Below are 21,875 nucleotides of genomic sequence, written 5' to 3' on the forward strand. Positions count from 1 at the left end.
ATGGCGTCGGCGTTTTTTACTCCATTGGATTTCTCTCTCTGGTTGGCCTTGGTTTCATCATCTTTCTTTTCGGCATCCTTTATGAACTGCTTTCTCAGAGTTCAGTGGGTTCAGGGCGGGTGGAGTTGATGTTGGAAACATACAGGTCCTATTTCACCCCGTACATTTCACATAACGACAACTCCTCCCCAAGGGCTTGACCACAGTTGGGGGAAGGGTTAGGGTGGGCTTTTCTACGACAAGCATGTTTGGCGCGATGATGGCTGCGGCGAAGACATTGCCCGATTCACGATGCAAATGTGCACTCTTCATCTAGACTTCTTCGATAGGAAGAATGGCGCGCGATATATATATAAAGAGGCTCTTGAGTAGCTGCTATCTAGTACGTTGTAATACTGGGGCTCTCTGGGAAGGATTGGGCGTTTTTTGGGGCGGGCGTTTTTTTGTTATTCACGAGGATTTATTCATCCCTGGATGGTTGCTTGGTGGTGGCCACTTTTTACATGAAAAAGTTGCCATATCTGGGGCGGATATGGAAGGGTTTCAATATATACGTAGTGTATTCATTCATATGAGGCCGCGGTGCCTCGTCTTCCCGCTACATCTTATCTGTCTGATGTATTGATTTACTTGTGAACATGATGTAGGCAAGCAAAATGATGCATTATATCCATTGTGTCCATCATTGAATCTTATCCTATGTTGATGAGGCTATTTCAGAGAAAACGCATGGGCATCGAAAAAAGAAATCCAAGCTCTTGACACAAAATATAAAGTAGGACAGACCTCCTTCAGGTATTTTCCGCGGCCATAATCATAAATATGTTTGAGTAATTCTCCATCTCTAATTATACATGGTCAAAAGCATTCTGGTGAGTATACCTCTTTCTCAAAAAGGGAGCAAGCTTCTTCCCTTTTAGATCCTTGATCGAAGGGCCGATATGTATACTCCCATAGTCGAGGCCCTTTGCCGTAGCAATAGGGGTATGCAACATGATTCTGGCATGGCTCCTCAACTCCGTCGTGCTAGCAAGAGGTAGCTTGGGTGCCTCTGTTTGATATAAAACTTGAGCTTCGCGGTTTGCCATGTCCCCTTCTCGAGATGCTTGGAATTCGTATGCGAGATTGAGAGAGGGAGAGAGAGGCAGGAATAATATGGGGTCTATCCAAATGCCCAGCCCTCATGGAAGCCTGTTGACATCTTGGCCATGGCGATATGATTATGCCTCCATCTTTGCATTCTCCTTATCCGTAGTGTCGTCCTTGCTCTCATCGTCCCCCTTCTGCTCTTCAGAATCGGATGTCATGCTGGTGTCGCCATCGCCGCTGGGCTCCTCCTTGACCTTCTTCGCCACGACATCCTCCTCAAGATCGTCTTCTGCTTCGCGCTTTGAGCTGACGCTCTCGGCACCGGGACTCTTCGCCCGCTCTGAACAAGACTGGCTGGTTTCGTCTTGCTGCTCTGCCGCGGAAGATTCGTCTTTTTCGTCGACGTGTTTCCGGCCAACCGCGGCTTCGAGGTCGATGCCCTGCATCTCGACACCATCCTCACCCATGACACTTGTCGTCTCGGACTGAGGACCGGTATCGCCAACGCCGATTTCATCTGGTCCTCTCGCGTGCGGGGCTTCCTCCTCCCCCCCTTCTCCTTCATCATCCATGGGATGGTCATCTGATGCCGAACCTCCGCGCCCACCCTCGAGCAGCATATCGTGGGACTTGGTGAGCTGGCTGACAGGGACGATACCGGCTCTCTGCTCTTGCCTAAGCAGTTCGCCTTGAGTGACGCCCCTAGAGTGCCCCATGGATGGCACACCGTTGATGCTGACAGAAACGGTCTCTATGCTGCCCACCCCGTTGGGACCATCGATTGTCTCCGTACTTTCGCTATGAATCTGTGCTGCTGGCGGCTCGCTGGGGGTGGTCTCTGGCGGTGTGCTTCTTCTGATGAGCCAAGGAATAGGCGTTAGCAGTGCCCCTCCAAGGGCCTCATCCGAACCAACTGCCACTGCTGTGGGGTTACTCCAAGAGACAGCCATGGCAGGGTCGTTGGGTTCATCCCCGTTGAGCTGAATCGAGGACATGTCTGGGATCGGGGGCGGTAGCGGGTATGTGTCCGTTCCTGAAGTCACGGCCGCGACTCTATCCAACGCGTGAAGATAGGACGGCAGAGCCTTGTAATGCGCGCGCGGGTATAGAATGAGCTCGGCGATTCTCTGGATCGTATGCGGCGGGTACGATTTGAAGCTGCCAATGTGGTTCTTGATTTCGTCGACCATGTCTGCTAGCTGTTTGGGCAGCACACCGGGTTCTTGACCCTTCGATGGCGACTGCGAAGGTTGCGACGGTTGCTGCTGAGCAGATGTGGATGGTTCTGCGCCGGCCGCGGATGGCGGCTGCTCGTCTAGGGGCGCATTCTCCTTGTTGGCGTCGTCGGAAAACGGCTCGGCGGGCGATGAGGACGATGAAGAGAGGAGTCGTGTGTCCAAGAAGCGAGAGCGCGGCAGGGGAGGTGGCAGCTTGGGTATGGGGAATTCATTGCGTGCGATCTGGTAGATTGAGGGTTTCCCGTCAGCAATCCCACTCGATTGGCTCATTGTTATGCTTCCTGATGCTTCTGCTGCATGGTAAGCAAACGTACCTTGTCTAACCGCACAAGAATGTCATCGCGCAAGGCCGGCCACGCCTCTCTATGAAGAAGCAATCAGTTAGCAGAAGCGCGATAACAACGGGCTGAAACGGGCTGCAATGAGATGATGCGCCACGTACGAAGCTGGAAGCTCTCCGGCGGCGGTCTTGCTGAGCAAGTCGCTGTCGCTGTCCACTTCCATGGGCAAAAGTCGTGCGTTTCTGGGCACGCGATGCCGGTCTGGTGGTGATGATTTCGAAAGGCGTTGGCGCAGATGCAGGCCGTCGTCTGGCTCGGTACCGCTAGGTACTTAGCTAAGGTTAGATGCAAGTCGGGAGTACGTACCGAGTGTGATCTTTAGTGGGGGTTATGCCTTAAAGCGAGCCTCGGCCATGATCCCTACAAGGGTACCAGACTGCTGGGACTGGGCTTTGATGGTGACCACCGCTGCAGGCATTTAGGTGGCAACTTCACTCTAGACGTGATGCAAATTCTCAAGAGATGCTTCTGCTTAGAATACAGAGTCATATTTCATTCAATGCTAATGCTACTAATTGCAAAGTGACTATTCCCCCCCCAGTCATATGGCTAACACATTCCTGTCCTTGCTAGGGGCGATGAACCCAGATCGTCGCATTTATATCATTCACACCACACAGCCCAGAGTCGGCAGGTAAGTGATATCCCCCGATATCAAATACCGGACACGACAAGCATGCATATAGCCAAGGAACATTCACGTACATGTGTGTTCAAGTCGCATCTCCGAAAGTCACTGGCTTTCTAATCTCACCAGTGGCGCCACTTCTACCCGGCTCAAATCCAGGGATTTCGTCGACATGTTTCTCTGTTTTCGGGTCTTTAAATCCATAGTATTCCACTTTAGTTCTCGCCTTGTGATATGCAAGTGGCGGTTTCATAGTGGTACTGAGGCCAAGGGTATATCCGCTCGCGAGTCTGGGTGCCGCGGATCGTTGCGCTTGTAACGCTTGGTTAAGAACCGAGTTTCATCAATCAAGGCCTCTTGAGTATTTGTCCTTGATTGTGGAATCAACAACAATGTCGGCCTGTAATTTCACGTCCCAATACTGCCGTCTTCTCTGAGGTTAGCTTCAATAGCCGCAGATCTACGTTGTATAGTGGGTTCCTCCATCGCTCTGATACCATCAATAGTTGGTATGCGGTTCTTCACCTTCGCATTTTCCTCTGTCTTGATATCAGAATGCGAAACGGCATCCTCTGCACCAACTTCATTAGGCAGCTTTGGATTACCATACTTTTGGATGAGGGCGTTTGCTCTGTCGTTGAGAACAGCCATCTTTCTCCGGCTGGTTTCCGCATATTCCTTTGCTATATGGGCGTCATCCCAGAGACTTTGAGGCCTTGTAACGGACGTATATATATTTTTGGAGACGGCCTTGACCCCATCCAATGTAGCACGAGCATCCTTAATCATTTGATATGCTTCCGCCATGATAGCCTGTGCTTCTGTCAAGTCTGCTTTCGCTGAGTCGATGACGGCGTTTTTCTCGTTGATAACAGACATTGCCTGATCCATCTCTGTTCTAGCATGTTTGGCCAAGTCGGCAGCTTCTTCTTGAAAGGTCCAGATCTCGAGGGGCGCGAAAGTACGGTCGATTTGATCGCACACGCGATCTCTCTCCTTGTTCCAATCCAGCCCCCCCACGTCGAGAAGATCGGAACTCGTCACTGATCCAAGAAATAGCAAACGAGTGAGGTCCCAAGAGGCGGGACCGTACAAATAAAGGTGTTGGGGGTAGATGTTGTATCTCACCCCGTTGGTGTACATTGCCATGACAGATCGGTAGAGCTGGCTTTTGATGTTTTGTATTTTCCTGTAGGAGAGTCCCAAGAGGCGTACTTCCCTCTCGAAGGGGATCAAGTCGCGGCACGGGTATCGGACGACGTAGGTTTGAGTAACGGGATCGTTGCTGACAAGATGAGGTACGTGGTCCCTGAGCTCGGGTATGCGGCGAAGAATCTTGAGGATGGCGACGTGGTTGCTGAAGGATTCGCCGGCATCGAGGTTGGAGATGACTTGTTCGCGCCAGCGCCGATTCAGGCTTCGATGGACGTCTTTGGGCGCAGCTCCCTTGGAGCGAGCCTTGAGTCTTTTGTGAGAGTTGGTTTTGAGCTCTTGTACGCGACGAGGCACGGCTGACAACGGCGCAGAGGGATGGTCGCTCTCACCGGCCTCGGTCGCTGAAGGCGTCGGCTGATGGCTAGCCATGGCATTAGACGAGGCAGGAAATGATTTCGGACAGGAAGCGCATATGCAAAGTAATCAGAATGCGGTTGAATGATGTCTGGTTGCGATGATCCGGCTTGGGGTTGGCTGTTTGTCCCTTTGTTTGGAGGGAGGAGAGTGGTATGTCATGGGTAGAACTTGACTGCCATTTCGTGGACCGATTCTCTGCAATTGCAAACAGGAGATCGGGGGGGCGGCCGCCGCCTGCGGAAACATCCATTAGAGGTCCACGGGTGCTAGAGGTACTACTCTACCGAGGCGTCCAAACGGCCAAAAAAAAAAACAGAGTGTGCGCCGCATTTCCAGACCAAACCCTATCTACCTAATAAAAGAGCATAATACATCCTCAAGAAAAACCATACGTTGCCACAAAAGAAAAGGATTTGAAAGAAAAATCGAAATTACAGGACGACGGGCCATGGACGCTTTGTAGGTAAGTTTCAAGAAACCACACTGCCGTCATGAGAAGACGGGAGAGAGTGTCCTGTGCACGCTCAATGGCTATACGTCCAAGAAAACCAAAGTTGCCCAATATAGCCTAGCTCCTACTAATGCACCCTCTCTGGACCGATGCCAAGACTCCTGACGACAGCTGATGCGGCTGCCGATTGGTGAGTTCCGGATTCGATGCAGGGATATGATGTTGCCCAAGTTCCCGTATTACCCTATTACCTCGCAGAATTCGTAAATGGGTCTGTAGGTTTTTTTCGCTTAATTATATAAACACAGTTAGCTGATTACTACCCTAGGAAAACAGTGGCCCAAAAGCTGGAGAGACCCATGTACGAATTCTGCGAGGTAATAGGGTAATACGGGAACCCAGCGAAGCCTGGTGGCGGATGATGCTGGAATGGGTCAAGTGACCTCCAGATCGACCTCTGTCTGTCAGCCGTTTTATGAATACTGCTGCGCCCGACCGCCTCGCCTTACCGCCTAACAACCCGCGAATCGAATGTCCGGCAATTACTACCCAAGTAGTATATGCGCTGCGCAGCACCTATTTCATTCCAATAACATGCAATCGAATATAAACAAAAAGATGGAATGCAAATGAATGCGTTTATACAATGATAATATAACCCGAGAAGCATCCCAAACCAAGTTACTATAGGTACTATCCACCTGCCAAAGTGTAACAAATGGCATTGAAACAAATACATTGAACCCTTACACTAGCTTTGCTCCTGCAGCGAAATATGAATAGGCAGCTGTTGAAGCTTCAACGCACGAATCATCATCACAAACATAAACAATGCCCTATAAGGGCTATCCCCCTCCTTACCCTCTTCTCCCCAACCTTTCATGTCAAAGCTCTGTATTTGTATAGCACCCACTTCAACGTCTCTGACTGATGGGGTGTATCTGCTATAACTTTGGGATGACGACGACGCCTGAGACGCTTCAATGACGGGGGAGCTAGGGATCCGATGAGAGGTTACCTGATGAGAGGTTACCTGATGAGAGGTTACCTGATAAGAACCTATCGGATGAGAATTCATCTGATGGGAGCTTGAATCGCTGCCCGACAAGCTGCCGCTCGCGTTCTGAAATCTTCTCGAGGAAGCAACAATAGGGCTGGTTTCGGGGCTAGTCGACGGATGTGGCCGCTTGTCTGAAGGCGAGAGTAAAGGGGGCAGGCCATACTCATATGGGTCTTCATTACGGCCGTTGAGCCCCGACATTGGTGAATCATCACCGTCCTGATCCATCGAATCGAACGAATCCGTCCCTCGCGAATCTAAGCTGGATTCAGGTTGATGCTCCCCGTTTGAACGGAGCCCCCTCTGCTCAGCCTTACGTGGGCTTGCCTCCTGTGCGGCCATGACTTGCAATACCACCAGCTCCTCGTTGGAGAGAATGAAACCGAAGCGCGTGTACAAGTTGAGACAGTATTCTTGCAGCTGGCGCAAGAAATCATGGTGGCACGCCTTGGTATAAGGGACGTTGCCGTTGCCGATGCCGCCCCCTTTTCGGACCAGCTTGGTATCCCCCACTGCAAGTATCCTGCCTTGTGTCGCAACATCTTTGAGAACGGGGAGCGAATCAGCCTTCATGCCGACGTCGAAATCGCCTTGGACCACTATCCAGTCTGGTATGAGCCTCTGCACGCTGGCCTCGGCAGAGACGCTCTCAAAGGCTCCAGGGCCAACGAGGATCGCGATTCGCTCCTCATTGGCCGGGATCGCCTTATCGAGGGCAATGTTGACCCGAGTAATGAGCGTCTGTAGAAATAGAGCCTCAAGTTGCCGCTCGCTATAGACGATACGTGCAAATCTGGGAACTTGGGGCTCCCACTCCACCGCGCATGGTCTTGAGAGAGAGGCTGCGATGGACGGATGCGCGGAAATCCTTTCAACGTCAAACGCTGACCACTTTTCCCGCACATCGGCGAGCGGCGCAAATCGACTGTTGTCTGCATCGCGCGTTTTCTGTGCTTTGCCAGAAATGTTGGCTGGATCGTATCTTCTCTGGACATGTTCAGACATTTTGACCACAACAACATGGCCAAGTTCCAGGGGTCCGAGAGGTGGCCCAAGGAAGTCTTCCACCGTTGTCGCGAAGCCTTCCACCGTTGTCATGTTGAAAAGACACCTGGTTTGAGTATAACATCGATGTCAGAGGCTCAGTGTAAGCAGGTGAGTAGGTAGGTATGCATCTTCAAGAGGGGAAATGCATGGGCGCGGCTGCCATACGCCGAATAGGTCCGATATCAGGCTCTGATCCTACAGCCTGATGGGAGCAGCAAATGAATGCACGCCCAATCCCGTATACAGTATCCTTAATCTACCTACCTACGCGCGCCACGGGGGTTTCTGGTCATTGCTTGGCACTTGTAACATGGATTTTTTTTTTTTCGTATTATAAGGCGCTATAAATCATTTCTGGCCTCTATAATCGTAATAAAGCAAGCAAAAGGCTTATGGGGCCTATGACAAGAGAAATCAACAATGACCGGAAAACGCTTCGGCGCGCGATAGTAGGTACATGGCTATCTTTTAAATATCTCGCAGGTACTACAGCTACATTTCTCCAATATCTGCTACTATAGCTACCTATCTATATACCACCTTTTAAAACAAAGCCTTATAGCGGAGAGATATCAGAGTAGAAGCTTCTTCTTCTACTTAGCATGCAAGATTGGTCGTCTGTCGCTGCAGTGGCCGTTGACGTGGTTGCTTCGGGCTTTGACTTGGGATATTAGATTAGACTATAGTAGTACCTTAATTGGGCAGATCCCCTTCATCAAATTCAGTATTGAAGCGGAACCGTACGTAGACTCAACCCTTCACCAAGACATGCACAGAAAGGCCAGAAGCTTATCAAAATAGTGATTCGTAGAGTCCCCCGCGTCTATTAAGAGCTATATCAAGAGCTGATCGAATACTCAGCCATCATCGCAAATCCATCTATCCCTATAACATCCCCCGAACATTCATTACCACAGTCCCGCTATTACGAGTCTCGTAATGTATCTATCTCGACCGACTCGACTACCCATCCTCAATCGTCATCAAACGACAGCCTCAGAGATCGAATTTAGCCTCCCTGTATAGCCACTTAGCCGGATCAAACACAACCTCAAAGCTCGTCGCATCAAACGCCCCAATCGCGCAGCTCACGTCGTGGAAGCCCTCCAGACCCGTCACCGGCAAATCCTGCTCCGCGTCCGTCTCCTCATGGAGATCCCACCCGTCAGATCGCTGGCCGTTCCTTGTAAAGAAGATGTCGACGCGGGGATGGTGGGTACCCGTCGGTGTGAACGTCATACCAATGCCATAGGTCTCGCCCACGCGGTACTCGTTCGTAAAGTCTTTGCCTCCCCAGCGGTCGTTGATGTACTTGTGACCGTCATCTCCATGGACACCCAGACTGCCGCGATGCCATCCTGGAAGACGGAAGGACGGGTAGGGAAGGGCAGTGAATCCCAACGCCAGGTTGATGGTGCGGCTGTTCTTCCGAATCTTTACCTCATAGTAAATAGTCTTTGGCTGATTCGTAATTGAGGGGTCGTGCTCATTGACCACGTAGAGAGGAGGATAGCCAATGATGCAGCGGTCGGGGCTGTTCTTGGCCGTGCTGCCCTCCCAGTGACCCGGTGCAAGCCATTTCAAGGTGCCACTAAAGCCTGTTGGTTCCATGAGTCGGATGTTGTTGGATTGCAAAGCCTGCTTGCCGGACTGGTCGAGCGTCAGGGACGGCGTGGAGAGCGGATACTGTTGGCACCACTCTTCTCCAGCCTCTGCTTCCGCTTCAGTCGCGTTGTTGGCATATGACGCGTCATGGCCACTGAATAATGGGGGAGGCGGCGGGAACAAGGAGGTATCTGGGACGGCAGTCTGCCAGTCGTGTGCCGCGCTAGATTGGGCAGCATAGGGATCCGATGGAGGCGCAATCCAGTCGCCCTTGGCAGCAGATGGTGGCGGTCCTGGAGGCGGGGCATAGTCTCCCTGCTGATGAGAAGGAGGTGGTCCTGGAGGAGGGGCATAATCGTTATGCTGGTGAGATGGAGGCGGTCCAACAGGAGGAGCGTAGTCATTGTGCTGATGCGAAGGCGGCGGCCCTGGCGGAGGAGCATAATCACCGTGCTGCTGCTGACGCCCTGGAGGCGGCCCAGCCGGCGGCGCATAGTCTTCCTGTTGCCGTTTCCCAGGAGGCGGTCCCGGCGGAGGAGCGAAATCTTCGTGCTGCTGTTGCTGATACGGCTGCTGATATGATGGCTGCGGCTGCTGCTGCTGATACTGCGGCCGGCCCTGGCTCTGGTATCCCGACGGGCCTCCCGCTCCATCCTGCGGCGCGCCATACCGACTCGTCTTCACATCCGGCCTCCCCTCGAGATTCTGCACCGGCCTGGGCGGCGGATCATTGGACCTTTCATTCTGACCGCCAAAACACATTGCTGACGGTTTCGTTTGTATCTGTATCTGTGGGTGTGGGTGTGGGTGTGGGTGTGGGTGCTTCGCTAGAAGTGCGAGAAAGGAGAAAGAAGCAAGTAAGTCGAGCTGCCTTCTCTCACAGCTTTATAGTCGTCTTGTCTCACAAAGAAAAGTGAAGATGGAAGGGCTAAAATGTCACTCCCAGACTTGAATGCAAAGAGGAAAAGGGACGGACTGGACGGCTAAACAAAAGGCGAGAGCGGAGGGCAATTAAAGTCGTCCGTGACGTCTCTTCGCATGTGGCTGTGCTGCTGCTGGTCCCTGCCTTTAGCCCAATTCTGGCAAACCCCGGGGAGGCGCTAGTTCTGCTGCTTAAATAGTGGGTTCGAATTTACACGGAAAACAGCTGGCAACGAATCGAATTATTCTGTATCACGGGTTGCCTCAAACGGCATTTGGAATACTTCACTTGCACAGCCCAGTCGGTGGGTGAACTCATTTTACGCTTTACGCGTCATCAATGAATACGCTTCACGGTGGTAAACTTGAACAAATTGCGCAAAATACGCCATCTATTTCCAAGGCGTGCGTTTGGATGTGCCACAGGGCTGTACTAAGTTAAGATATCAAGGCTACTATATTTCTTGCCAAACTCTTCCCACCCTATTCTCAAAGCCATCTCACCAATGGCTTGCTTCACCTCTCCAAGGTCAAGCACACAAGAGGGGTATCGTGAAGGAGAGGATATCGCCGATAGCCATCGTCATCGGCGCAGCGACTAGCTGCCCCACGAGTTTGCATCGGCCTCGGATGGGTAGAAAAAGGCGACAACGCCAATAATGCAGTAGACTGCACAAAGCAGGGCTCCTTCGAGGTAGTTGCTTCGACCGTCCAAAACAAGAAAGTTGACCATAAAGGTCGACACAAAGAGACACACCGTCTCAAAGAGGGTAAAGTACAATGTCATTTCCTTGTCCATGATCCAGCCCAAGATGACGACCAAGGGCGTGACAAAGATGGCAATCTGAATGGAGCTGCCAATAGCAACACCGATAGCCAGATCCATCTTGTTCTTCATCGCCACAGTCACCGCAGTAACGTGCTCCGCCGCATTGCCCACAATGGGCAGGACGATGAGACCAATAAAGATTTCGCCGACGCTCGACGTGGCGACGACGTCTTCGATGGAACTAATGAGAAACTCAGCGCATGCCGCGACAAGACCGGTGGTGACAAGTAGAAGAATGATGGCAGCCGTCTGGGTGAGGTGTTCTTCGCCTTCTTCCCCTTCGGCGCCGTCTGCTGTCAAGGCGGTCAAGGGCACTTGGGCTGGCAACATGGCGCCGGGAGGTCGAATTTGATGGTTGAGCCTATCGGGAAGGGAGTTGGTGCGTCGAATGCCGTAACGAACGCGGGGAACAGGGCCCCCGACGGCCAGGACATCATCCTCGGGTTTCTGGACAAAGACGGCGGGTGCCAGGTTCTTGACAGACATGACACGTAGAGCGGGGAATGGCCGCTTAGACGCCTCGTTGCCACTGTCCGCAACTGGATCGTTGGGGATAGCAAAGTCGACACGGCGAGGTTCTCCTTCTCCGCGCGGATTCTGCAGATTCTGTTCCGGTTGTTCCGTGATTGCCTGCTGAGCATCGCCCTCCGCATCACGATGGCGGTGGTGACGACGGTGCTTCTTGTACTTCTTGCGCATGTGTCGAACACTAGGCCGTCTGTGCTTGTGAGACCTCTCTTCGTCCTCAACAGCCTCCTCGTTTGTCTCGTTGGATCCAAGTCTGGGGAACTGTGGACGGGAAGAAGAAGTTTCTGAAGACTCTTCTTGGGGACTAGTAGTTGCGGTGCCAAAAGATGAAGTCCTAGTGGGCTGCAAATCGCTAGTTTCCACAGAGGCAACAGACGACTTTCTTCTGCGTCCATGGCGAAGAACCTTCCTCATGGCACGGCGAACTGTATCCCGAGAGTGACTGGAGTCGTCCGAATCCGAGCTATCAGACGAGCTGGAGTCTGAGCTTGAAGAATCCAGCCAAGCTGCAGCGGGGCCCGGAACGGACTCGGCATCGACGATATTCTGAGGAGTCGACTCATATAGATATGCGTGCGATTTCAGCTGGAATAGGAGATAGATGATGTAGACTAGTAACAGAATCTGGCGTTTGTTAGAGACTGACGGAAGCAGTGTGTGAATTAGGGAATCCAACTTACAACGCTGGTGCCGCGGCTAATCTTGAGCGATTGGCGGTCGGCCAGGTCTGGATCAGAAAAGGAGGCGTGGAAAGCCGTCTAAGAGCAAGTTAGCAAGAGCTCAAAGAGAGAAAACACTAGTATTTTGTGCGAAAAAGGGAACGTACAGGCAAGACCAGACTGATGACGCTCAAACTGAGAAGACAGGCACTCATCTGAGTAACAGTGCTGTTGTAAACCTGTTCTCGGAAGCGTAGTCCACCAAGGAAGAAACCCATGCCCAAAATGAGCAGCAGGTTGGCCAGGATGGAACCCAGGAGGGACGCTTGGACAATACGGATTTCGTTCTTGACCAGGGCAATGATGAAGATGATTAATTCCACGGCGTTGCCAAACGTCACATTAAGCAAGGCGCCAAGAGCGTCGCCCATCTTAAGGGCCACGGACTCGGTCGCGAAGCTGAGAAGGCCGGCGAGGGGGATCACGGCAATACAGTTCATGGCAAAGATGATGCCACTATTAATGCCATTGATGTTGGCGAGAATGATGCCGAGCGGCACAAACACCAGCAGGACATTGAACCAGCTGTGGGTGAGGACCAACCAGAAGGATCTACGAAATTCTTCGACAAAGGTACGCTTTTTCTTTTCGTCACCATTGTCGTTGTCATTCTCGAAACTAGCCGTCTCGGGGGTGGTGGAGGCGTTTGCTTCTGCTTCCTTGGTCCCTAGGATAGACCCCTGCCTCTCATCCTGCGAGGATGGCGCTGACAAGCGCTTCTTGGCGATTGTCGGCTTGAGGAAGTCGACGTCTGGGATTTTGTTGACGATGGGAGGCGCATCAGGGTTGAGGGGAGACACGGCGACGCCATTGCGGCTGTGGGAGGTCTGGTTGCTTGGATTGGATGTTGCTGCGGTGGTGGCAGTTGCGGCGACGGGCGCGTTCAAGGGCGGCAGGTCGCGAAGCTCAGTATCCGGCCGGTCGGAGAGTCCATAAGCTACGGGCTGTACATCAGAGCCTTTGGTAGCTATATCGGGGTCGGATGAGGCTTTCTTCATCGAACAGGTATTGAGTTTCAGCGGGGCAGACAAGTGCAAACAAGCAAGCAGAAATCGTTGATCGCTTGAAGAGAGAGAAAAGGGAGAGAAGCCCAAGAATGAAATGGGAAGGGGAGTGTAAATCCCCCGAGAAGAGAGGAGGGAAGCAGGATCCCTTTTAAGCTGGAAAGAGGCGGGCTGTGACTGAAGTGTGAGATAAACGGGGAATGTGGATGACGCTGTGCGGACGTGTGGACAGGGGGGGAAGAGGCGCCACGATACCGGATTCCCCCAGTTGCAGCTAAAATGGACGGCTAACACGTCCACTATTCCAGTGCCTGTACTAGCCTAATCACGGCCTAACCACCGGCTTTTGGCCACCAAGTCGCTGGACTGTTTGCGCCACTCGACACCAGACAACAATCAATGGCTGAGGTACGTGTAGCACCAACTCGAGGTTCTATTAACCAAGGTCCAGTGCCACTTTGTGCTGCTACTGCTACTACCACCACCACCACCACCACCACCAACACCAACAGCTGTCCTCAGCGTCATCTACCAAGCCACTGCCAACATCCTCATACGTAGCCGTGGACGTCAATACCAGCAACAAACGCGCCACACGGTCCCTATCTTGGTTTTTAAGCTTGGTGGAGATGGCAAGGCGGTGGGCTGGCCAAGTTCCGCAGCAGCGCCCAATCAATGCCCGTCCTCCAGCGCTGGAGCTACGAGTAGTACCTACATCATAGAAAGGGCCGTCATGCGCCAACAGCAAACCAGCAGGCGTTGCAAGCTAGCATCCAATGAATTGATGATACTACAATCAATACACACCGCGCTGCAATCGAAACAGTTACTCGATATGGCTCCAATTGATGCTCGCATAGCGTCATGTTTGTGCGAGTACGAAGCTGCCGTAACACACAGTAGCTACTAAGACAAAGAAAAAAAGAAAGAAGAAAAAATCTTGATCCCTTGCACAACGAAGCCGATTCCCGAGACAAGACCTGCCCGCGACAGGGGGGGGCCAGACAAAGGCGGTCCTGAATGTCTACAGATACGTACACCACCAAACATACCATCTACAAGTGCAAACACATCCATTTGATAGATCGTTATTCTGCACCAAATGTCCGTCTAACAAAGACAGGCAAACTCTGCAAATTACCCCTATGCAAACCACCCAAAACAGTCCCATCTTTCCGAATCTTTTGGAATCTTCCAATCGCCAAGACCTACACGCTCCGACTACTGTATCCCCATGTCAGCCCATCCCCACACAAAGAAAAGGTCGTTCAAGCTTACTCGGCTCGAGTAGCACGAGTAGGTACGGTACAGTAGCATCACAACAAAGCAGACCCACGCGCCAGCAAACGTTCTCCCAGTTCCCCCTGAATTATCAAGAAAAAAAAACCAATCCGTTGATAGCATTGCATGTATCCCCCCTAGCAGGAGCCCATGGTTTGCTCAGCCCTTGGGACCTATCGTTCAAACAAGGTTACGCGTCAGGCAGTCCCGGGAAATAAATCTCCGTCATCCCACGCTTCCCTCGCACTCCAAAAGAATAATGCGAAGTCGCCGCCTCGGAACACGGAACACGGAACCCATCAATGTACCTACCTAGTAGGTACCTACACAAATACAACACACGTCTATCCCCCAAAGCAGGCAATTCCATGCGAGCCACAAAACGAGACCGCCGGCAATAAACCGCGACCGCCTTTCCCCCCTGTCACATCCACCTACCTAATCTAGTCTCACCAGCTTCGCCACAACAAACTCGTCGCGCATATCCTCCAATCAGCGCAAGTCTTGGCATTCGCTTCAGCCACAACTTACGTCCGTCATGATTCCCTCAAACGTTCAGCAAAAGATGAATTATGACGTTTTCCACTTTTAGGCCTCCCGTCCCGTGCTCCCACTCGGGTGAATCTGAAATCGCCGTGTGTCCCTTCAACTTATTCACATCTTTTGATTTGATTTTGATAGGGTCCTTCGACCACCCGATGACGTTATCTTGATAGGACGCGACACGAGAGTAAAAAAAACACTGTGAAACAAAACGGCGAGGCTGATGATCTCATTCAATGCGGAATGCAATGCAGTCTCGCGCCCCTCATTCTCGGTGAGTGCAGCAGTGAAACACACGACTCGGCATCTCTGATCCGTCGAATGCATCGAACCATGTATAGCAAAAAAAGTCAGACATGTATTAAACAAGATATAGAGTAGTGCAAAGCCAAAAGAATAGTATTACAATTGCGTAAAAAATGCATCACAGCAAACTCCAGCCAATACAACAAAAAGCCAATACACAACGGGGGATAATGGAGAGAATCTATAAACTTCTTACAAAATGGCCATCACGTAGGTAGGTAAGGTAGCACGGAAGCAGAAACAAGCAAAGCAAAAACTTCATCTCGCGCGCGAAAAAAAATTCCTCATATTCTTTCTCTCTCTCTGCTCCCCTTCGCAAAAGAAAACACATCTCTTTCCACCTAAATGCGCACGCAGCCTTGTCATAAATGGACTCCGCTCAATGTCCTGCCAAAATGCCCAACACAAAAGAAAGGAAAAAACAGAAAAACAGAGAAAAAGGTACAAATACACAACACTTCAGGTATACCGAACAACAATCCCAACACACTGGATCAGCTTTCTACCAGTTTTGAAAGAAAAGAGAATAAGAAAAAAGGAGAAATAATGTACCCCGGTCTTTCTGATACCACATCACGAAATCCCACTCCCAGATCTAGTCGAGGCGTCTGTGTGTATTTGCTTCATAACAGCCACCACATGAGCGCAATATACGATTTGCAAGATCATGCTAGACGAAATACAATACAAAGGAAAGACGAGAAAAGAAGAAGAACAAATTTTTGCCAAATAAAGGCATGCCATGGCTCCCCCATCCAGCGCAGCAGTAGTAGGCCGTAAAAGGCGCGGAAAACTACTTTGACCAGTGTTGGTAAAACGGGAGTTATTAAATAGGCTGAATGATATCTGCTTTGCTTTGCGCGCTTTGATGATTACAACTTGGTGTTGGCAAAATACGGCGATGCCTCCGGTATGGAAATGAAAAAATAAAGATAATGACACGGCCACCAAATCGTGTCCTGTCGAATCCATGGAGCCGGAGCTACCAGAAAATGCCGAGATATCGAACCTTCTGATTTGCTCCAGCGCGAATTCGTGAATTCTTTTCGCCTTTTTGTTTCTCAGGCCATCCGTTATCGCTCATCTCCGCCCCGGGCTTTGCCTCGTCTCCTGAAAAAGTCCATGACACGCTTAGCAGCGCCACTGCTTCCCTCGTGGCCACGATAGTCTCCCTGGTCGTAGGCATCCGTGAATCGCTTGTGGCTCTTCTGCAGCACTCCTCTGCCAGTACCAATTGCTCGCCCGTCAAAGCCCTCGGACTGAGTATATCCGTACTGGTACGGTCCCTGCCGAGCTCCCGCGGGGGGCTGGCGCATGTCGACCGAAGTCTCGGAAGAACTGTTGAGATGCGTGCCCTGTTGCAGATATTGAGGGATCGCATTTGGCCGCCTGTCCGCAGGGGCCAGGTTGTGATTCTGGTTCTGGATAGGCGGGGTAGACACGGCCGCATCGGGTTGCTGGGCATCGTAGGCGTTGTCGAAGAAAGGTGTGCTGCCTCCGTGGGATGTGACGATTCGTCCTAGGTCAGCAGTGCGAGGGTTTTGGATGGGCAGGTCTTGCTCGGAAGGATGGGCGCTTCCATAATCCTTAGAAGCACCAAGGGACTTGAGAGAGAAGGAAGCGGGAAGAAGCGAAAAGCGCCGACGCTCCTTCTTGTCGATGGAGTCCTGGGAGCCGTTGATGCTGCCGCTCGCCTTCTTTCCAAGGCCAAGAGTAAAGGAGCGACGAGATGCCTTGGAATCGATCGAAGGTCGCGAGCGAGGCTCGTCTCCCGCAGCCATGCCCGTATTGGCCATGCTGATGGGGGGATACTTCTTGGCCTTTTCCGAGGCCTGTTCCGTCTTCTTTCCCTTGCGCCCAAACATCGATCCGCTGCGGCCCAAAAGCTTGGAGCCGATTTCTCCTATCGTGTTGGACCTCTTGTGTCCCTTTCCATCACTGCTCTTAGGCTCATGAAAGCCTGACATCCGCGCAAACTTGGGGGGAACGTTGGTGCTGGTTCGCCCTAGAGCTTCATCCTCGTTGGCATTGGAAGGCTGCTGAATACGGCCTTGGACGTTGGTGTCTGCGATGGTAGGGGGAACAGGTTGGCCATAATTGCCTCCAGACTGCAAACCAAGAGAAGTGGCAGACTGCATAGAGTTGCCAGTACGGGGACGAGCGGTCGCCACGGGAACACCAATGGCATAGTTGTTGTCGGTAGCCGCGCGAACGTCCCGCACAGGGCGCGTTGGTTGAGGAATTCCGCTCGTCTGCGCCGTAGCTGGCCCCCTCTTTGACTGTGGTCGTCTGTCGTCCAGCGACAAATCTTCTTGGGCTGTCTCGTAGTGGTGTCGAGAAGTTGGCGGAGCCTGGTGCCTGGACATTTCTTCGGAGCCGCCGCGTTGCGTCTGGGTGACGGGCGCAACGTATTCGACCTGGACGGTACGGCGCTTGGCGTCCTTGGATGTGCGCTGGGTAGTTTCGGGAGGGGAGTCGATCTTGCCGTGTGTCTTTGCCAGACCACCAACGACGGCGGACTGGGGAGACTTTTGCTTTGGCGCTTCGCGAACAGAGGCGCTCCTGGTAACCATGGGAGCCTCAGCATAGTCGGAGCCCGTGGCGCTGACGCTTTGGACTTCGGATGGCGAAGTGGTCGAGCTTGTGATGAACTCAACAACGTGAGCATACTCGCTCAGCCAGCTGTGACGGGCCACCTCGAACAAATCAGCTCGCTTTCTCGGGTTCGGTACGAGAATTCGCCTCAGGAGATCTCGAGCATGAGGTGTCACGTATTCGGGGAATGTCAGCGGCGTCGAGACAATGTACTTGTACAGAAGGTTGATATTATCGCCTTCTGGGTTAGCAGGATCGTCGTCGAAGGGCAGATAGCCAGCAAGCATGGCATACTATATGTTTCCAGACTCATTAGCGACCTGAGACGAGAGAGGGGAAAAGCATTAGAAATTGAGCCTTTGATCACTTACCAAGATGACACCGCAGCTCCACACATCAACTTTTCTTCCGGTATACAGCGAATCGCTCACCACAAGCTCGGGCGCAGCATAGCAAGGGCTTCCACAGCTCGTCTGCATCAAATCGCCCTTGCGCATGCCGTTGGACTTCACCTTGTCGATACCCAGCCTCTTGACATATTCACGGTCCGACAGATTGAGCTCTTCCTCCTCAGTCAACTCATCGTGGGGGTCAAATGTGTTGGCAAAGCCAAAGTCAGTGATGATGATGTTTCGGTTGCGATCCAGGAGCAAGTTTTCCAGCTTGAGGTCACGATGGACGATGCCCTTCTTGTGGAGGTAGCCTACTCCGGAGACCAACTGGGAGAAGAGACGGCGCGCTGAGTTGTCTTTCAAATAACGATGGTTCAAGATGTAATCAAAGAGCTCGCCTCCAGATGCATACTCGAGAATAATGCCAATGTATCTATCGGTCTCAACCATGTCTATCAATCGCACAATGTTGGGGTGGTGAATGCCGCGGAGAATGGTGACTTCGCGCTTAATCTTGGCCAACCGCGACGGGTTGTGGCCAACGGTATCTCGTTTGATAAGTTTGATGGCAACCTGTATATCTCATTAGCGTTGCACAGCTTTCCCAAAGGGCGTCCCCGCCAGGTACTGCGGAGGATGGGGGGGCAAGCAAAACTCACCTGCACGTTGCTATCCTGCTTCCATCCCAGCTTTACCTTGCCAAACTCACCCTCACCAATGGTATTTCCCAGGATGAAGTCGCCAAACTTGGTGGTTGCCTTGTTGTTGCGACTATGGTCGTGTCGGCTTCGACCACCTCGTCGCTGCTCCTCGGAGCCTGCATTCATGGATACAACGGGGGGAGGCGCCGCTGGATCGTCGTCGTGGTGGGATGAGTTGTGGTAGGCAGCGCTTCGGCCGTTTGCCTCTTCGCCGTTGGAAATGACCCGGTTGAGGCTTTCGCTGGCCTCACGCGAGGGCTTGGAGTTTGTTGCCGTCTGATGAGTGCGGATGGGGATGGGGATGGAGGAGTGAGCTTCGGCGGCGTGGCTCGCCCGAGTGCTGGCGGGCTGGGCTGAGGCCGAATCCTGCGGCATGTGGTAACTCTGAGCCCTCTTGCTCCTGGCCTGGTCGGCGGCGCCGTTTGTGTCACCGCGAGAGGCGATCCGCGAGCCATCAGGCTGGGCACGGCGCGGTGAATTGTTCATCTTGTCGCTCGAGTGGGCGGGATTGCTGGACGAGGTTCGTGGAGGGGCGACGGGCGCAGTCGACAGGCGGTCAGCCCTCGAGTGCTGGTCGGCCGCACGAGTCGCGCTGGTGGGAATGCGGGAGTTTACAGGAGCGCTGGTGTCGGATGCAACGGCGGCGCCTGGGCCGCTGTTCTTGCGAGAGGGAGGACGCCTTGACGATGGTGGTGTTGATGCGCCCTGGGCATTGTGGATTTCCCGATTGGGGGAAGAGTGCGTCTGCGTGTACTGGCGGTTGGAGGTTGGCAGAGAAGACGACAACGCGGTTGGCTGGTGAGGAGGGGCCGTTTGGAGAGCAGCCGACGACATCCTTCCGCGTTGCTACGCGTGATGGCCGGCCCACTAGGGGTCAGTTTGACGGATCACTGCGGAGAACGGCGAGAGCAGCTGCGAGAGAGAGACGCCGGCGTTGCTTTCGTTGTGAGGCCGTAGTCGATGTTTTTTTGATTTGAATCCGAGAGCCGGGCAGCGGATGAAATGAAGCCCGTGTATGTTATAACGATTGGAGATGACCCGATGTACAATCTTGAACTCGCTCGTCAGTCAAGCAAAGAGGAAAAAAGGATGGTCCAGCGGCACTACGCAGCGGACGCTTGAGCCTCAGCAGCAGTAGCGGCTGGATGGTGTTGAATTAGAGAGGAGGATCGGAGAGTGAAAACGGGTCAAGAGCCAGACGGCGGCTACTAATCCTCCGTGCTAGAGAAAATAAGGGCGGGCCAGAGAAATTGAGGACAAAGACAGAACGAGGGAAGCGCGTGTTGTAAGCGTGAGGTGCGCCCAAGGAAGCAATTGCAACAGGCGCTACTATTTCATGGCCCGTTTTCGACGACGAAGACGAAGACAAAGACGACTTGGGGGTTTCTTTTTTTTTCCCTTCTTCTGGCGGTTGTTTCACAGACGAACGTCGTGGTCCAGCAGATGGCAGAAAAGCGAGTCCCCTGAGTGGGCAGGCCGTTCGGACGCGCGCAGGGCCAAGGGGGGAGCTGACAGGGTTGTGCAGCGTAGTGTAGCAGTAGGGCAGGATGAGCTCGGATTGGGTGCCTGTTTGGTCCTTGAATGTCCCCCGTCTGCGGCCCCGATGGACGGAGCTGGAGAGATTGATCAAGGCGAAGATTGCAGGTGATGTTTTGGAGTCGTGAGTTGTGGTTGAGCGCTGCGCTGTGCTGTACTGTACTGTAGCTTTTAGCGATTGAGGCCCGGGGCTGACCTGAGCTGAGCTGACCCGAGCTGATGGGCAATCTGACGAGGCTCGTTGCCACTGGCAGCTACCAAATTACAGCACCTGTACTGTGCTCGTAGAGTTTCGGAGGTACAGCAAGTACAGGTACGGCTTCAGTTTGATGCTCATTTGATGTCAACCTGATCAATGTCAATGCCGAGATGAGGCAGGCATAGCATTACAAAGAGCAGTCCAAGCAATGTCCAATTGAATCATATAACTCTAGGTAATCTTGGAATCACTCTCACCGCGAAAATAAACAAACCTATCATAATAGTACCTACCAAGGTAAACAAAACTCCAGCCGGACCAGCCATGCAGCAGCAGCAGCAGCACGCACGTACACACCCTCGACGAGCACAGCCAATCTTGCGGTTGTGCCACAAAAGTAAGACCACCCGCGCGCGCACCGGACTATTGCTATTACTAGGTACGAGTATTATTTACAGTACCGTCCACTGCGCTTCATCAAGGCCGCACAAGGAGATTGGAGGCGGCTCAGCAAAGGGCGGCCGAAGCTGGAGCTGTCAAACCCGCGAGGCCAAGGGCTCAAGGACCAGCTTGGCGAAATTGATGGCCCAGCACGAGATTGAGACGTGGGCCTTTGTTCCCGTTTGCCCTGTACCCGGTACATCTGAGCAGGTCAATGCCTCCCCCGTCCTCGACGCCTCTGTTCGACCGACGCCTTTTCCCATCCCGCCGTCCGTCCCGAAGTGAAGCGCACACAATCGTGGTCGAGATACCTGCCGCCGCACACGTCTGGCCGTGCCGGTCGAGGTATCTGGCCCAAGCCGAAACGCGCTAGGTTAGGTAGATTTCAGGGGTGTCCCACGTCGTTCCTGCATGCATGTACTAGTACAAAGTACAGATTACAAGCAGCATGCATGATTGACTGGCTGGGCGGGAGCGTCACGATGCGGATGCTTGAGATGGAACCTCGCCCAAATTAGCTCTCAAGCAGCAGCCGCGAACCCTGCCCGGCATTGAAGGGGAGAGAGAGGGAAAAAAGGGAAGGCTGGGTCGCTGTATGTAACGGTGTTGTTTTTACGTATCAATTGTGAGCTGGTTTGTTTGGTGCCGTACAGAGAACAAAGAAAAGTACCTATATCGATGCTGATGAGGCAAATAACAACAACAAACCCCTTGTCTCTTTGTTTACATGCTTTGATGCAAGAAGCAAGCAAGCAGCATACACACTTCTCCAGCATCAATTGAGAACTGATAGACACAGCAGACACACAGACGGGACCTGTTTCGCCCCCCCAATAGTCAGTCAGCATT

At 52.6% G+C, this 21,875-nt stretch overlaps 6 protein-coding genes across 6 annotated transcripts; all 6 read right to left on the minus strand.

Annotated features, from left to right (window-relative positions):
* Positions 1-1,220: 1,220 nt before the first annotated feature.
* On the minus strand, positions 1,221-3,086 carry Triagg1_876 (uncharacterized protein; the record flags this gene model as incomplete). Its single annotated transcript, XM_062902228.1, has 5 exons — positions 1,221-2,549; positions 2,642-2,690; positions 2,770-2,931; positions 2,975-2,984; positions 3,041-3,086. 5 exons carry the CDS (start codon positions 3,084-3,086, stop codon positions 1,221-1,223), a joined length of 1,596 nt encoding a protein of 531 aa, XP_062760100.1.
* A 618-nt stretch (positions 3,087-3,704) lies between these two features.
* Positions 3,705-4,880, minus strand: Triagg1_877 (uncharacterized protein; the record flags this gene model as incomplete). The annotated part of the gene is made up of 1 exon (XM_062902240.1): positions 3,705-4,880. The coding sequence occupies one exon, from the start codon at positions 4,878-4,880 to the stop codon at positions 3,705-3,707; it is 1,176 nt and encodes a 391-aa protein (XP_062760101.1).
* A 1,190-nt stretch (positions 4,881-6,070) lies between these two features.
* On the minus strand, positions 6,071-7,477 carry Triagg1_878 (uncharacterized protein; the record flags this gene model as incomplete). The annotated part of the gene is made up of 1 exon (XM_062902251.1): positions 6,071-7,477. The coding sequence occupies one exon, from the start codon at positions 7,475-7,477 to the stop codon at positions 6,071-6,073; it is 1,407 nt and encodes a 468-aa protein (XP_062760102.1).
* A 945-nt stretch (positions 7,478-8,422) lies between these two features.
* On the minus strand, positions 8,423-9,793 carry Triagg1_879 (uncharacterized protein; the record flags this gene model as incomplete). The annotated part of the gene is made up of 1 exon (XM_062902262.1): positions 8,423-9,793. One exon carries the CDS (start codon positions 9,791-9,793, stop codon positions 8,423-8,425), a length of 1,371 nt encoding a protein of 456 aa, XP_062760103.1.
* Positions 9,794-10,550: 757 nt separating this feature from the next.
* Triagg1_880 (uncharacterized protein) lies at positions 10,551-13,026 on the minus strand (the record flags this gene model as incomplete). The annotated part of the gene is made up of 3 exons (XM_062902273.1): positions 10,551-11,933; positions 11,990-12,067; positions 12,136-13,026. 3 exons carry the CDS (start codon positions 13,024-13,026, stop codon positions 10,551-10,553), a joined length of 2,352 nt encoding a protein of 783 aa, XP_062760104.1.
* Positions 13,027-16,235: 3,209 nt separating this feature from the next.
* Triagg1_881 (uncharacterized protein) lies at positions 16,236-19,684 on the minus strand (the record flags this gene model as incomplete). The annotated part of the gene is made up of 3 exons (XM_062902284.1): positions 16,236-18,050; positions 18,129-18,722; positions 18,809-19,684. The coding sequence occupies 3 exons, from the start codon at positions 19,682-19,684 to the stop codon at positions 16,236-16,238; spliced, it is 3,285 nt and encodes a 1,094-aa protein (XP_062760105.1).
* Positions 19,685-21,875: the final 2,191 nt, after the last annotated feature.

The sequence above is a fragment of the Trichoderma aggressivum genome (assembly GCF_033847375.1).
Source record: "Trichoderma aggressivum f. europaeum strain CBS 100526 chromosome Unknown scaffold_002, whole genome shotgun sequence".
NCBI lineage: Eukaryota > Fungi > Ascomycota > Sordariomycetes > Hypocreales > Hypocreaceae > Trichoderma > Trichoderma aggressivum.